This window comes from Pundamilia nyererei, unplaced genomic scaffold, assembly GCF_000239375.1.
Source record: "Pundamilia nyererei isolate P.nyererei 1_Seehausen unplaced genomic scaffold, PunNye1.0 scaffold00233, whole genome shotgun sequence".
In the NCBI taxonomy this organism is placed as follows: Eukaryota; Metazoa; Chordata; class Actinopteri; order Cichliformes; family Cichlidae; genus Pundamilia; species Pundamilia nyererei.
Window position 1 is genome coordinate 906016 of NW_005187634.1, and position 17579 is coordinate 923594.

The 17579-nt window shown below is 41.1% G+C and overlaps 1 protein-coding gene across 1 annotated transcript in view; it reads right to left on the reverse strand.

Moving 5' to 3' along the window:
- The window catches only part of cd276 (CD276 molecule), a 72463-nt gene that overhangs the window by 44860 nt on the left and 10024 nt on the right, over positions 1-17579 (reverse strand). The window contains exons 3-4 of the mRNA XM_005748905.1: positions 10342-10692; positions 8572-8868 (exon numbers count right to left, since the gene is read on the reverse strand). Of these exons, the coding sequence (XP_005748962.1) occupies positions 8572-8868; positions 10342-10692 (648 nt within the window). The remainder of the gene's footprint in view (positions 1-8571; positions 8869-10341; positions 10693-17579) is intronic.

The window sequence follows — 17579 nt, forward strand, 5'->3', positions numbered from 1 at the left end:
CATGTGGTGGAGGACAGAGAAAAGGAAAATGTAACTGTCCAAAAGCTTAAGCCTCTAAATGTATATGAGAAAATGAGAAGTTGCCCACAGAGGTTGGATGGACTGGAACATGATTAATTAACTGTACACGTAGTAAGCAAAACAGCATGCTAGAGTTCTGTTTAATTTTTTTTTATATAAAGATAGTACACTGAAAATGTATGCAGTGGTTATTTATTTTGTTTGTTTTTTTTCATTTCACAAGCCAAATTAAATAAAATAAAAAACTTGAAAATTTGGCATTCCAAATGTTTACAGTAATGTATATTAGTATTGTTATGATACAGATAGCTTAGATGTATTAAATTAATCTTGCCTAGACACCACTCTCATATCTGAACTGTAAAATAAAAATCAGATATGGCTGCAGTTTTGGCCATTCTGCTTGTCTTTGTACAAAGCCTTATCCTAGCTATGTCCAATCAGAAAATCACTTTTAAAGTTAAATACCTATCAAACAATATTTTCAGTTGTAAGTGGATTTTGCTACCTTTGGACATAGCTTGGAAGTTCCTGGTTCCACAACACACTCATAGTACAGTGAATGATCCAAACCCTGTTTGGTTTCACTTGACCCCTCTAACAGCCACATTTGGAAAATAACCCAACAAATAGCATCACTCTTATTCCGGCAGAGTCACTGACTGAAAGTGTGGAGACAGATACATTATAGATATGACAGACTCTTGTGGTGTGGGTCACTGAGCTGTCTGTGCCACTGACAAAGAGTTGCACTTACTGCGGCATCACACATGAGAAGGCCAAGTGATGAAATTAAACACAGTTGACAATATTAATAAGGTAAGTGGAGCGAGTTTGCTTCCTTGTGGACAGTTTGTCTGTAATGAGCTGCAAGTTGTCAGGCAATAGGGAGACAGGCATGGCTACAAACTCCAAGCCAGCAGGAAGATATTAATGCAACGTGAAGGGGATGTAAGTCATGCTGAACTACTGTCCATTCAAACTGGTATCATAAGGAGCACGGCCACAGCATGGCTTAATCACAGTTATTACTGTGATATTTGACACTAGGGGTTGAAATAAAGGGCTCTGTAATAGGTGCGTTTCTTTTCATGCAGTGAGTCAGCGGGTGCTTACGTAGTTTCAAGTCGAGCTGTCAGTACAAAGAGAGGTGAGCGAGTCCAGCATATGCTTGCTCAAAACCACTCTCCTTTGGGACACAGCCACACTCAGTCCATTCTTAACTTCCATTTCACACTTGGCAATCAATTACTGCTCTCTAGAGCTATTGAAGAAAAGAGTCACCTATCCCGAGAATAAGCTAAATCTCTCAACGACTCCTAATTGAAAACACATTATAGCGCTAGACAATGGTTTTTGTGTGTTGCCAGGCACTAATTTGGACTGCTTGCATGCACAGAACAAAGCAATTTACTGAGGTTGCAAACATCCTTTGCAGGACAATAATTCATAGTGTTATCAGGTGCAGAGTTTAAACATCAAATAAATGGGCTGAATAATTAAATAACCAAACTTTGAAGGTGTGCCCAGTCATTCGTTGGTGGTTATTCTCCCAGCAACTCTAAAAAGCTGAAACTAATATGATTTCATATTGTGAAGCCAAGACAGATGCCAGACCTCCCGAAACCAATCCCTCTTACAGGATTTACAGGGAGCTGTGTGAAATGTACACTGCAGGCCCCGACTGGTCCCAATGATAGTCCATGCTATGAGTCCGAATCAAAATGAAATCGATCAATAACAAAAGAGGACTTTTGTGTGTTTACTACCATCATAAATACAGTGTCCTGAAAAGAAAAGCGAGGGTAGACATAGAGAGACAGGTTTCCACCAGGCTGGGAACAGACATAAAGATGTCAACCTCTACTTTGTGGGAAGGCAGCAGAGGCTAACGTCATACTGTGTTGGTACAATGCCAAAGCTGGACCCCGTTTTGATTAAATACAGAAGACCAAAATAAAAACTGAGAGGTGTAGTCTTGTAGAAACTAGACACATTCATTCACTAATGTAGTCTGTGTGTAAATGCACATAGACAGAAACTGTTCTTAGAAGATAAAATACTGAACATAAAAGAGAGGAAAAATTCCCTATGTAGTAAGAAATGCTCTAGCCAGGGTCCTAAGCTTTTTGGACAGTTTACAATTTTCAGAATTTTGCCTTTCTATATCACCACTATAAAAAAGTGAAGTAATATACATAATGAATTGCTGGTCTACTAGCTTAGTAGCATTTAACCAAAGAAGCAAAAATGCTTCAGCTTCTATCAACAGTTAACACTGCTGAGCCATTTGCAGACATACAAAGCCAAGTCTACCTTTACCATGTTTGATAGGTGATTTGATATGTTCTGAATAATGAATGCTTCCTTCCCATCCCCATAATATTCTCATGTGATCACGGTGGTACAAGTTCATCTTGGCTTCATTTGTCTAAAGAATCCTTTTGGATGTTTACTAGCAAAGTCTACTTCCTGTTCTTGAGTGCTACCACTGACAGGTAAACCCTCATTACATTCATGAATGCACTGTTTGTGGACTTGACAATGACATGCCTAAACAAGTGTCCTTACTTGTCTGTAAAGGGGTATTTCTTGATCAAATAGGAAAGAGTATTTCTTCTTTTTTTAAGACTGTGCCAAATTGTTGATTTGGCCTCTCCTAAAGTTTTTGCCATTGCTCTAAATTGGTCTGTTTTCTTTTCGCCACAATGACAGCTTCTTTTGTAGCACCTCTCTGGTCAACATACTGAGAGTTTATAGAAAGCCCTATCAAAGGTAAATTGAACAATTGGAAATAATTTCACACCAGTTTATTTCCTTAATTTGTCATTAAATAACAAAAAGCCAGGTCACACATGGCCACAGTACTGCATATCAGTCAAGTTTCCAATTATTTTTCAGCCTATGAAAAATGTAAAAATGGGTAACTGTTATATCACCTCGACTGCTTCATTTCAAATCAGTTGTGGTGATGACCAGAGTCACAATTACAACAAATGTGTTATTGCCCAAAAGCTCAGAAACCTGACTGTAGGTCAGTGTTGCTTTTAATTGTAGCAAAGAAAAACATTCTGACAACCTGACAATGCCAAAAGCTTTGCAAAACCACACAGATCAGCAACTGCCCACAACGGAATATAACCCAACAATCCCTCAGAGCTGCTAACAGTACTGGGACCATGACAAATAACATTGCCTGGGCCATAATACAGGGATAAAATTTCCTATACTGAAGGCCCAGAAGAGGACGTCTTAGAGCACTGACAGCAGCAAGTGGCCTGGAGTTAATAATCCTGATAGGAATTAATGTGCTTACAATGGTGCATTGCTGCCTACCTGAATTTATTTTAGATTGCCTACATTACTTCATCTGTCTATTGGGTTGTTTTCCCTAGCTGGGCTGCAGATAACACAGAGCATACATTCAGCAAGAGGAAGAAGGCCTGTTTGTGCACTGGACACTAATTAATACAGTCGAGAAACTTGCTTGCTTGCTGCTCTGCTGACAACAGATTCATTTATACTGTTTTTTTTCTGTTTCTCTGACGGCTCTGTTAATTGCATTTAAATTAGACTTTGTTCAACAGAGAACCAGGGCCAACACAGTGGTTTGTTGCGGAATCTAGAAGCAAAACCTTGATTTGGGGCAAAATATTCCCCCAACATTGACGGACAGAGCTTTTGATAAGAGATCCTACTGAAGTAAGATGCAAACATGCTTGTAAAATATGTCATGAATAATTGCAATTACTACATTTCACCACAACAGCTACTCTAATGAGAGAAACTTTAAAGCAGCAGATACTGCATCTTTCTGTTTAGCCCTTTAGCAACTGGAGTACAGCAATGCTTTTACTTCAATTTGAGATACATTAATGTTTCAAACTGCTGCACAATTTTTTCTTCAGGGATTCTAGGAGAAAATAAATAACGTATATGACAACATTCTGAGAAAACAGTCATTGAAAGTCTTAGAAACAGCAGAGAGCTGGGTGTTTTATGAGTTGAATGAGTCTGGCAGGTGGCTATTTAGATGGCAATATGATGCCAGGATTAAGCTTTGAAAACGTAATGACACAGACTGAAAAAAGTTGTAAGAAGCAAGCTGGCACACATCTAATGATGTAAAATAATACTTCTAAGTGGAATGAATACAGAATATTTTCACAAACCCCACTTACCATTAGCACCTGTGTTAGAATCCGTCTGCCTGACAAAGGTCAATGTTTGTATAGCAATTAAAAATACTTTTTAACCTTGATTTACCCAGCGAAGGTTGAATATGTATGCATTTGTTTCACAATTATACAGTAACAAACAATCTCCTTGGGGATACACTGCAGGCAAAAGTTTGTGGGTTGCCCAGAAAAGACTCTCAGAAAGAAACTGTTAAGGTATAAAACATTAATGTTCACCATCAGGCATGTATTTGCATAAGAGCCTTTCATAAAGCCGAATGAGTTGAGCAATCCTTTAGATATTATGAGCTGAAAGGGATTTAAGGGCGGTTAGTATTAGTTAGAGTTAGGGTTCATGCATGGTAAAAAATGTCATGTACTGCTTACGAGCAAGAAGATTGGTGATTGTTGCAAAGCAAGCAAAACACACACAAACAAAGCCAATCCCAACCATTTGTGCCATCAGCACATTGTCTCACACCAAGAAGATTCTGGGTTTCCACCCCTGTCAGGGCAGAGAAGTTAAAATGTTCGCTGTGCTTGTGTGGGTTTTCTCTTGAGCTCCGAAGGAACCACAGAGGAATCGAGTTTCTCCTACCATCAAAGACACACTAGGTCTTTCATCAAAGTGATCAAGTACCACCAAGCTGCTCCTAATATTAAGGATTATTTAAATACCAATAAAGAATTACCCTACACGGATCAGTATAAAATAACTTAAGAAACTGTAAACTGCCCTTTTACCTAGCTTCCTTAGCTAGGGTCTACAAAGAACTACACAATGCCTTTGAGCACTTGACAGAGGACATTCTAGAAAAAGTTTTTCTTTAATACTTTTGCTCCACAGCAAAACCTTTTTTAGGGTCACACCAACATTTTCACAATAAGGTAGTAGGGTGCTGGTTTTGAGGCAATTTTAGTTGAGCCGGTGAAGCTGCCTAATGATCATGGAAGTCTTAACACAAGGTGGTAATCACCTCAGAGGCTGCTCCATTCCTCTTTACACAAATAAGGGTACTTACTGAATTAAATCTGAAAAAGACCCAATCATGGCTAAAATATTAAGAGTTGGAAAATGTAAAAAAAAAAAGAAAAGAAAAGAAAAAAAAAATGAGGTGGTTAAAAATAGTCATTTTCCCAATGATTGTTCACGCAGTGTACAAAACAACAGTGCTAACCTTTAACTAACTCTGCTACCCAATGAAACCTTGAAAAATGTGTAAAGATAGTAAAATCCAGCAGGAAATTTTCCGTGCTGGGTGGGATGGCCTCACATTCCATCTGCAAGTCTATCTCCAGTGTGTCAGGTCATAAATGCCACAGCTCTGGGCTCAGCAAACATTGTTGTTTCCATCTTACTTTCTGTCATCTACTTCATACCCCTCCTAACTCTGCCTCCCTTGCTCCCTCTATCTCCCTACATCATCTCTCTATCTCCTTCCTTTCCTCACTCGATCTCCATCGGCACACTTTTCACTGTAAATGCTGTGCCAGCAGAGCAATGCCGGGGAAATGGTGCCTTTCACATTGAGAGAGCAAGCAGACGGAGTGGGGGTGGTGCTGGAGGGGGTGTTCAGTGACAGTCCTGAAACCCAGCCATCAGACAACACACTGCAGCAATCACACAGCTCCAGAAGATGGGATACACTGCTAAAGCTCTACATTCAGAAAAGGATCTGGAAATCAGAAAAAAACAATGATAGGAGACAAACTGCTGATCCCCAAAACATAATTGTTTTTGACAAGAACAAAGTGGTCAGAATAGGTTGCGAGTGTGAGACAGTGAACGGCCTCAAGAAAAGAGAAGGGGGGAAGGGAGGGAGGTTCACAGGCACACTGTCCAGGCAAACAAATAGGCAACGGTTCATTTGAGGACAGAGGCTGCGCCTTTCCATCATTCAACTGTTCATTAATACCAACTATTCCTGTGGGTCTCCCCACACCTAATCTGTGCTTCACTCTGCAAATTTATCAATATCCCAGCAACACAAAAAACGTTCTCTACTCCAGGACCTCAGCTTAAAAGCTGACCAGCACTCTGCAGGGCATTGCTAAAACAGTCTCAGAGATGTCTGATGATATCTGCATATGCTGTGTGAATGCTTTGTTGGAAGTTAAGATGTTTATGGTGCAGAAGTTTAAATTGTACTAACAGGAAAAGAGGTATGAGTATGTGTTAAGGAACACTTTACACAGACTCTCAACATGTAGCTCATGCCAGACTACATAGTGCTTGGCTCAGTTTGGGTAAAGGGTTCATTTTCTCAAAATTAACCTTGTCAAACTTGTGTTCTGCCTGGGGGAGATTTGTATTACTATTGTAATTTTTCAATCAAAGACTGGGGAGAGTGTGAAATTTGAACATGCTTGTTCACACTTTACCTCTTCTCATCTCTCTCTCTCACGCTCTCTCTTTACTCTCTTATTTCTTACTCTTTTTTCCCCCCCACATTCATAGTCCATTTAGAATTTTAAGCAGATTTCACCCATTCTTATAATAGGATTCATCCCTGCCTGAGTGTGGTGTGCTGTTCCTAAGTGTATACAGCAAGCGCATTCGCAATATCAACTCAAGCTCGGCACACTCTGCTACTCCAGCAGAAGAGTTCTGCTAGGTCAGAATTAATTACACAAACTGTTAAGTACACACCAGCTGTTGTAAACAAATGCAAATACATTTTCATTTCAAACAAGCCCTCTTGTATCGTGACACACAAAATACTATAAATCTTCTGTGTGTTTACTTACAACTTGGGCCATCATCAAGCTGTGCTGCCGCTCCTACTGAGAAATTACTCTTATTCATGTGCACCCAGTTGCTGAAAATTGCAATCACCACTGCTTTAATTAAGGGTTCCCCTAGTTTATTTGTGGATTTGCTTCTTTTGTTGTCTCCGTTTGTTACAACAAGTTTCAACGCGGTCTTTAGCCAGACACATTTTTGGACTATTTTGGTTTTTGTTGTCTTCTTTGATTGGGTTTCTTGACACAGGTTTTCTTTGATGTTTCGTTTGGGGAAAAAACCAAAACTGTAGAATGATATATAAGAATAGCTTTACCATCAGGGAACAAATCTGTAACGTTTAAATGTCTGGATTCCCGTGTACAGGCTGTATTATTAATAAAAGCTATGCAAATAAATAAGAAAAATATTGTTGTGGTATTGACTTGCCTCTCCTAGAAAAAACAAAAAGACCAACTGCATGACCTTTTAAATCACTAGCCCAGAAGGCTTCATCAACATTTTTCAAAATGGAAGACTTTTGTTTGTAGAGAGGAAACAGAGGAGTGAAAGAAAACAATGCTATTATATCTATCTCAGCAAAACCAGAAATAGTCCATCAATCCAGCAAATGGAGAAGGGTAATAGCCACCACAGACTATTTTAACAATTACTTTACTTCCCTTCAGTCGTATTTCATTCACACCGTGTTTTTAATACCTTTCTACTCCCCCAATGGTACTTCTGACTGGTTATCTGTGCTGTTTTAAAAGAGGCCAACTAAATTGTTAGAAAGGCCACCTTCCCTCAGCCATCCAGTCCTGCCAATCGGCCATCCTGTTTCCAGACAGCACAGTCATTTCCCAGCCCAGTGGAGCAGCACTCCCTGACCTCTGCCTCGACCTCCGCCTCAACAACCCAAGCTCCAGCACCAGCTTCAGCCCAGAGAGCAGGCTCAGGCCACCTCTACTTATTTATGAGCCATTTCACACAGTGCTGCTCCCATTAGAGACCCAGCCTTGGCCCACCTTACACGGTACTCTCCTTGCACTTAACACATAGAATACACCAGCAGCGCAGGGGGGACATGGATGGTAGGTGGTGGTGGGTGGGTGGGTGTAGGAGACTATTAGACCTGTCATACAGGTACTGTCACACATATTGCTAAAGATTACATAAAACAATGAAAGAGAGGACAGCACATCATCCTGATCCCTGGTTAGCAAATGCTTCCTGCAGACAGCTGCTGGGAGGCCAATTGCTTCTTACTGCACATTCTTTCATTATCTGCTGAATAGCTATTTGACTATGCTTAGGGAAATAATAACTCACTGATCTAATTTAACAATGCACAAGAACTGATAGGTTATGCTTATTGGACCATAATTGGACATTTCATTATTTCTCATTCATTTCTTTATATCATTACTGTGACTTAGAAAGGGAGAAAAAAGTTAAGCATCCACAGCAGAAAATTCAACTCATTGATTGATTAACAAAAGCGTACAAGACTTTAATAAGGAATGCTACATATTTATGAATGAACAAAAAAAATGCAGTGTAAGCTGGTTACGTTAAAAAACATTGGAAACCAATGAGAATTTGCTTGTTCGCTCCCCACATGAATGAGAAAACTTTTATAAATCCCACCTGTGACTGTAACGGAGATGTAGCCCTCCTCTCCAAGTATTGGGTTGATCAGTCGGCAGCTGTAGGTACTGTTGGGCTCCAGCACCACTGTTAATACACTGGTCACGGTAAACAGCCCTTCTCCATTGGCCACAACTGAAGTGGTGATATTCTCTGTCAGGTTGCGCCCGCCCGCGTCCTGCCATATGACATCACCCTCAGGATAACCACCATAGGAAACACAAGTCAGGGCAACCTCATCACCTGGCCGCAGGTTGGATTGAGGCTCTAAAGTCACCACGGGCTTGGAATAGGGTGCTGGGGAAGAAAATGTGCACACAAAGAAAGATAAGAGATGGGTTAGGACTGAAGGAGGGAGTGAAGAAAAAAAAGAGGACTAGGATGAGTAAAGACAGGTGAGAATAGGGATAAGAGAGCAGCAGAGCCATACTGAATTCACTAGTTTTAGATTCTCTGCAGTGAGTGTCACCCTGGGAACTGTTTGACATGATTCCCATTAAATTCTTAATTATATTTAGGGAGCTTAGCATAACACAGTGCTTAAGATCCCACAGACAGCATCTGCGGCACATCCTGATGCTGCATCTCTACACTCTAACGCCACTCTCTCTGGAGACCCAAAGCACTGAGCCACTCCCAGAAAGAAAAATATAGTGCAAGCGAGTGAGGAGGAGGCCTGGGAGAAAACTGCCATGCTGAGAGATTTGGGACGACTCAGCCTATGGCACAGAAAAGAGTGTAGAGGGGTGGAGGTGAGGGGTGAGTCGTCAGCCTCGGCTAGAATCACGCTTTTCCAATCCCTTGAGCTGAAGCATGAGTACAGAGGTGGCGAAGAAAGAGGCTGCTGTATTCCCAGAACCAATCATTGCACAACAAACAATGGGGTGGAGCTGAGGGCGAGATGAAATAAGTTTGTGCTGCTTTTTGAAAAGTGGACTCTCAATACGAAGACGGATATAGTGTGGCACACACTAACTTCCTCAGCTGTCCATTTGACTGACAGATTTCCGTTGAGAGTTCCATTCATTTTCTTTCAGCGCAGCTGAAGGAAATCTGCAGTGTTACTTTAAATGCTGGCTAAAAATAGAATACCTATCATTCTAATGCATAAAATGAAACCAATTTGTCACCGTTGGAGGCAGTGCTGTCCCTTTCCCCGGCAGAGGGGGAAAAAAAGAATACATATGAAACATATTCATTAGCACTGCCTGATGCATAAAACAGAAACAAACTCACAACAGATACAGAAATGTGAGAAGGGATGAAAGGCACAAAGTACCACTACAAATAAAAAGAAGAATCCCTGCTGTCAAAGTGGGATGTGTGGTTACCCAGAAGAGAAGATGTTAGCGATGGCTGATTGACCATAACAACGGCTAATAATCAATGTCATCAGATAATGATGACAGAATCAATGTTTGACCAAAATCAATGCTTAATAGCCCAGAGGAAACTGTTTACATCTTGAGAAAGGAATTTATCCCAAAGAAGTTAATTGTACGAAAGTTAAATTGATTATATTTAACTGGTGCATATATGCTCATTATGTAGTTGTTGTTAGCGATACTAGATCAAGGTGAATTCATAAAAATGTGCAACTCTATTTCTTTAGCCTAATTCAAGAATCAGAATGAGAATACTTCATTAATCCCTACGGAAATTATGATTCCATTACACCACGAATGTAGAATATAGCATTTATCGATCTTGAAAAACACTTTTCACACTTTGTGCATTTTAATGTGTCACAGACATCACAGCTTGACTTACCAGCCACCTGCAGCAGCAAAGCAGCGCTGCCAAAGTCCTGCACCCTCACAAAGCAGGTATAGCTGCCTTCATCAGCCACCACCACCCTGCTTAGTAGGAGTGAAGCATTGCCCAGGCCCAGCTGGTTGGGAAACAGTCTGGTACGGTTGGCGAATCTCTCTGCCTGGTCTGCCAGCTGGTCGTGTCCCTCCAAGTACCTATGCACACTGCGTTGTGTGTCTGTCAACTGCCAGAAGACACTCAGATCGGACAGGTTGAAGGGGTTGGTGTGGTTAAAGGAGCAGTTGAGTACCACATCGCTGGAGTGCAACGCCACAACTGGCTGCTCTGGGACATTCAGTTCCAACACAGCTATAAGAAAGAACAAGCATTACATGAGTATAAATAAAAAGAAAACACTGGGAAAAATACCAGTACTGTAAAGAAATGTTGTATTCTGTCAGCAACAGAAAAAAAATTAATTTATTAAATATACTTTTGGACATTTTTCCAGCAGACATCTGTAGTCAGAAGCCTTTACTATGCCAATCATGCATGCCAAGCATTATCTCTTTGTCCCTTGGCTAGCCTAAAATAAACAATAAATAGTATTATTAAAGACTATTTGGCTCATGTGTAGTATAAACATAAAGTATTCACTGAATCACAGTATTAATTCAGTGTTCAAATGTGAAAGACTGACACCTACTCAAATGTGAATGTCTTTGAAAATGAAATCAATGCTGCATTTTGAAATGGATGCTGTGACTGAAACATCCACTTTGGGCAGCACAGTAGCATAGAAAAGGCGAGACGAGATGAAGGCGAGAGGGGGATGAAGAGTGGAGATCTGGAGGTAAGCATTAGGACTTTGTGTTCCTATAGGCCTTGCCTCCTGGCGATGGCTCAGTGTGCTGAAACTCAGCAACGGAAGCAACAACATCAGTATAGCTTTAGGTTAAATGTTAGTTAAATCTAAAAAGACTTTGGTGGTGATAGCGGTGGAACATAAATGCAGAAACGTGTGTTTTCGGAGACTAAAAAGTGACTGTGCTTCGTACTCAGAGGCTGTGCATCTGTATGTATGCATTTTGTCTGTCTAGACTAGGCCAAGCACAAAGACACAGCATAATCATTGTGGATTAGTAGCCATTGCAGGCAGTCTAAAGTACATCCATGGTATTCTCAAGAGTCAGCATTCTCCATTGATCCCTGTCTGCTGTTATACAACTCTGAGACACTCATCAGCATCACAGGAGAGAAAAAAGCCAGTCGGCCCCTGGAGCAATACACTCTATGCTCAGGCTCTCTAATTGTTATAATCACAGCGTCATTTTAGCCTCAGCACCCCTTTTTGAGCTCTGTCTATCTCACAGCCAATGTCAATGTTGAATCACTTTGCTATGAAGGATATTTGACTGCTGCAGAGGTGCAGTAATTACTTTGCCTATTAACAACAAACAAGTCTTTCATCTGAGAGGGTTCATATATGGATGGATATTGCTAAGTCAAGGCAGACCTATTTTCAATCACATTCAGCCAATCCCAGCAAGGTGGCCTCCACATTACACCCCCCAATACCCTGCTCCTCTGCAGGAACAGTGCCACCTACTGGATTACCTCTCAACTGCAGATGAGGAAAGGAAAAAAGCGTCGATTTATGCTAGTAGAATCTCTTGTATGCAGAATACAACTGCATATAAATGGCTAAAACTGAAAACACAATGAGGTTTCTGTGTTTTTACCCAAGTAAAAAAGTTACAGTGAAGGACACGCTGCATAAAGCAAAAACAGTAACATAAAAGCAAAAGCACAAAACTGTTTCTCTTACAGAAGACCATCATATCTGTGTCATAGGTTAATGAGTTGGTATTACCTCAGAGTGTCTGCACCAACAAAGTGCCAGTCACAACAATTCTCTTATCCTCAAGGTGAAAATGGCAGGAGGCTTTTTTTCTGTGATTACAAAAGCTCTACTGTTGTTGTGGGTGTTTTCTATCTCCCTATACTGTGCACACATTCACTCAGCATGGCTACACAATACAGAAGGGTTATCACACCAAAGCGTGGCAGAAGCAGGTGGCATTCTGTCGCCACCAATGGGGATAACTGAGCAAATTTCTAGAGTTTGTATTGGCACTGTCTTAGAAGACAGTCCAACCTTTGTGGCAATGAACAGGTTGATGGTATTTTTTGTATAAGTAGAGGGTCAGTGACGGCCTCTACGAGACATGCATGTTGAGGGAGGAGGAGAGAGAGCAATTAAATCACTCCCCGAGCAGCCTGGGATGACTCACACCACTGAGTTCGTACACGAAGGGGGAAGGGAAGAGGGGAATAAGAAAGAGAGGCTGGTGTTAGCTCACACTTAAAGATAATATCTGGAAACAAGCCAAGGAAGAGGCTGTGGTGGAGCCTCACACACTAATCCCTCAACCCGGACCAGAGCCATGTCAGAGAAGAGAGAGAGATAGAAACTCCCCTCTCTCATTCTACATCTCCACCTCTTCCCACCTCTTTCATTCACTGCTTCTTTAAGCAGTGACCTACCACTCACTCCAAGGCCCTGTGAGGACACAGCTCTACACAGGGACCTTGTGTAGAGACACCGACTTGGGTTTGGAAAGAGAACACAAGGGGGGAATTTTGCATTGCATCAAGGGGAGGGGATTGGACAGGAGAGGAGGGCAAGCTAGGCCGGCTGACGTCATGGAAAACGCACATCTGATGTCCTATTCGTCAGAGGTGAAGCACCACAAGCCAAAGCGAATGAGCACACGTGGTTTTTGATCTGCTGCTGCTTACAACCGAAATCATTTATACGTTTAAGTGCAAACAGCAGAAATCTACATATATTTAAATACGGAAAAAAGAGATATTGGATTGCCCTCTAAAAAAAATCATTTGGAATATAATGGTAGCAATGCATGTAAAACATATACAAAAGCACAAAATTGTTGTTTTGTTATGGGGGGTTTTATTCACCTGTGCCTACATAATCTTTGGTTTATAAAGCTGTATGCACTAAATGAAATCAACTCATATAGCATAAAGACAACATCCCCAAGAGAATGCAACTTTACACTAGCATGCTGTACCTTTTTGGAACACTGCTGCACAACAAACATCATCTTCTGTACAACAGTTGACTTTTTGATATATTTCCACAGAGGTCTGCTACCGACACGAAAAAAAAAAAAACCACGCTTACTGAGCAGAGACAAGCATAAGCAGGAGAAGATAAAGAGTGCAGTGCTTGTGGTCTTCCATGAGGAAGCTGCCCTGCACATTGTCTCCAGGCTATTCATGTCTTCTCAGAGGGTAAGTGAGGATCTCACCTCTCCCTTCTCTGTCTCGATAAAGAGATGCTCAGAAGCCATAGAGGGCAGGCTGGGAGATGTCAGGCTGTGGGGATTTACACACTGCACTTTGTGTTTATGGGTCTCAGCTCTGTTTGAGTGCCTGCGAGACAGAGACGGGCACTTTCACAGCCGACATGAAATAAACTCATTACAGCCTTTGCGAGCACTGGCAACGGGCCCCGCTTAGCAGCAAGGCACAGGGCTGGCTAGAAAAGGCTGCAAGTGATCTTAACACTGCTCTCCACTCTACTATCAAGACTACCCACTACCTTGTCACTATCAACACCTCCTTCCATCCTGCTTTCCTGAGACATACAAGGTATGGGTGCTACTGGGGTTTCTTCTACCCAGAGTTTTTCATATAGTGAACAGCATGCTCACTAGGCACATGAGATGAGCTTGGAGGCTGACTGTGAGACTGAGAGACAGTGTGATATGCAAGAAGACAGCAAAGGTGAATCTGAACTGTTATACTGGGGCTGCTCACAGGGTAAAGCACAAGTCTGTTGGTAAATAAAACCCACAGATGCCTCGCATCAAACTGACAGATACCGACAGGTGAGTGTGCATGTGTTCACCCACATGCATTTACAGATGCAGTATGTGTTCGCGTTGGATTACCGAGCTGTGACTGTAGGCCTTCAACAGTCAATCTAGTTATTACGATAGGCTTTCATTTCGACAAGTCTGATGTGCACACCTCAATTACTGTGTTATGTTATGTGCTGGATTTACAGTTAAACAAAATCAGTCGCTGAGTTTGTGTAATTTTCAACAAATTATTTTTAACCTTGATGTACTTACGTACTTCTGTATATGTAACTGTACAAACAACATCTGGATTAAATGATTAACGTTAGAAATAACCAGATATATGAAGATTAGATAAGAAGAAACAAGAAAGAGCCTCTTAACCAAGTATACTTAAACGGTGGAATCACTAACTAGTGTTGGAAAGCCATGTTTCCAGGGCACTGATATAGTAATAGAGTCTACTGTGACATTAGTGAAACCAGAAAATACTCCTTACTCCTTGTATAGAGTGAATAAAAAAAACTGACTATGTACAATTTATACTACCAGCTTTAAATATCATGAAAGAAGGGAAAGTATAGTGCCATTGAGCTTGAGTTAGCTTTATACTTGTGGCAGCTTTGTACTCTGGCAAGCTGTCCAGCCCAAACAGCAGACCAAAAAAAAGTTGTATTAGAGACAATTTGCAATATTTAAAGTAAAACGCTCAAAACCAAATATATTAAAAAAACAAAAAAAAAAACAAAACTGGAAAGATGTGCTGTCATCACTTTCCCCCTGTCACTCACTCACATGCTTCACATGCGTCATGCAATTTACTCATTTCAACATCAACTTTTTTTTTATCCCACAGCTCCAAAAGTGAGTCAACAAAGGGATAAAATGTACAAGCACATTCAGCTGCAAACAAGACCATGCACATACACTATTACAGCAAGAGAGAAAAGGATAAGACAGACTTACAAATGAGCTTGGACATGTGTGTGGGACAAGGACAGTTTAAAAAGGTGCAAAAATGAGAAGAATATCATGTTGCAGACAAGCATGCACCAATACAGAATACAACCAGGGAGAAGAAAGAAGAGGCAAGTTAGGTAGTGGTTACTGGTCTAAAGCGAAGCATCCATTAGTTTTCTGCTGCTAGATCATAGTACTGCAGAATTAAGATAAAAACCAAGCCTTTTCCAACAAACAGAGGTAAACAAAAATTTAAGTAGAGCAAGAGTGCAAGGGACAAGCTACTACCATATGTTCTTTCTGGAACATACTGAAGTACAGATGAAGACCTGGACAATAACACTCTTATCTTGCATTGTTGTTGATTGTTATTACCTGCTGTGAATCACATCACAACTGTAATCTAACTGACATGAAATCTCTTTACAACTAGATTTCAAATCTACAAATGGAAGAATTTTTGATAATTAAATAAACTAATATATTAGTGAAAACTTGAGAAAAGTTTCCAATAGCAACAATACACTATGTCTCAAAGGCTGCATTCACTCTTTTGATCAGCTTTAAGTATTCTTTGGGGTGTTTTAGCTTTTATTATGAGCAGAAAGCTTAGAAAGAAAACAGAGGAAAGACACAGAAAATGGCTCTTGGCAGATTCAAACCCAGGCATCTGCAACAGCCTTACGGCATATGAGCCACCTGCTCAGCCTCCACGCCACCTAGCTTTAATCTCTAGCCTTCTCAGAGTCATCATGTTCCAGTGGTCCTAAGTAGGGATGGGTATCGTTTAGGTTTTATCCGATACCGGTGCCAAACCGGTACTTTTGAAACGGTGCCGGTGCTTAAACGGTGCTCAAACCGGTGCTTAAAGAATGGAGAACACAAAATTGGTCCAAAAACCTCTCATGTTTAGCTGTTCTTTTTGTAAAAAGATAACAATGTTAGCCTTTTCTGCAGCTAGAGGGCATATATGGTATCACTCTTGGCTGGAAGCAGTGCTTAAACAATGGAAAAAACACCAACTTTGTCTAAAAACCTCTCATGTTCAGCTGTTTTCCACTTTTTCTTTGGTCATTTTAGCCTTTTTGGCCAGGGTGAAGGGAGTATCTGCCATCAAACAAGAAGACAGCCGCATGTAACTACGACAGTGTTTGCTAGTTCACCTTGCATGCATTAATGTAATAACGTGGTTAGCCTACTCAACGTAAATTACACACGAACAACATTAAGCTACTCACTCAGAGAAGAACGGCTGCTGCCATCATCATCTGTCATCATTTCTGCTACACTGGCAGGGCTAGGGGCCAGGACTCTCCTCTTCGGGTTTTTGGGGGATGTTGCTAACTCTGGGTCCGATAACAGGCAACCCACCTGCAGTAGATGTGCTCGGTGTGAGGTCTCGCAGCAAGCTATCAAATACGGCGCATTTTTCGGTTTTTAAAAAAAACCGCTATGCGTCGCCAGGTGTTTCATCGGATTTGAGGTGTTACCTCCTTTGACAGTATCACAGTATCAGCTTAAAGCACTTGTTGCAGGCTGCTGAGTTTGCATATTTTGCTATGAAGTACAGCCTGACTTTGAACGCCTCGCCTTGGGCATTTTTAATCTGTAGCTCTGCTCTAACTGAACGTACGTACCTGGCCCCGCCTACTATCCTCGGAAACGTAAAATGATTGGCTAGAATTCAAAGTGTATGACATCTCAGGAAAATAAAGCACCGAAATGTGCGCTGCTTTTCGGTCTGGTTACTACCGTTTATGTCAGAACGATACCGGTACCCATCCCTAGTCATGAGTTTAATCAAACTGTTGATCGTTGCAAAATCTGATCCCTTCTGGAAAAAAAATGCTTGGAAAAACAAACTGTGCTGATGCCAAAAAGGGTCAGTTCTGCATGGATGTTACTACAAGATTTAAAAAATAAAAAGATGGTTATGCCATTCCTGCTGTCTTTCAAAGAGCTGAAAGGTTTTGCACAAACAGTATTGTGCAGTAGGAGTAACAAGTGCTGTACAAATGTGTATATTGCAGTAGATCACTACTATGCTTTGTTGGAAAAGGGAAAGGCTACATAAAGTGTTAGTATTGATGAAATGTATCAGTGTTATCTCTATGAATGCAATTTTAAACAAAATCCAGGTCCATAAACACAATCCTACTGACATATACACATATAGAGACAGAGACACAACTTCATGCAGAAACAGACACCCAAAGGCCAGACAGCACACTGATATTCCACACCTGTATGACTACTGACAGCTCCACAGCATCACACTGTCAGAGGATTTGGACATGAGGTACCCTGACACTACAATGGAGACACTGTTACAAAGTTGCTCTGGAGCAGAGAGGTTCCATCAGCCACAGACACAAACACACACATGTATACACAGTGCTACATCAC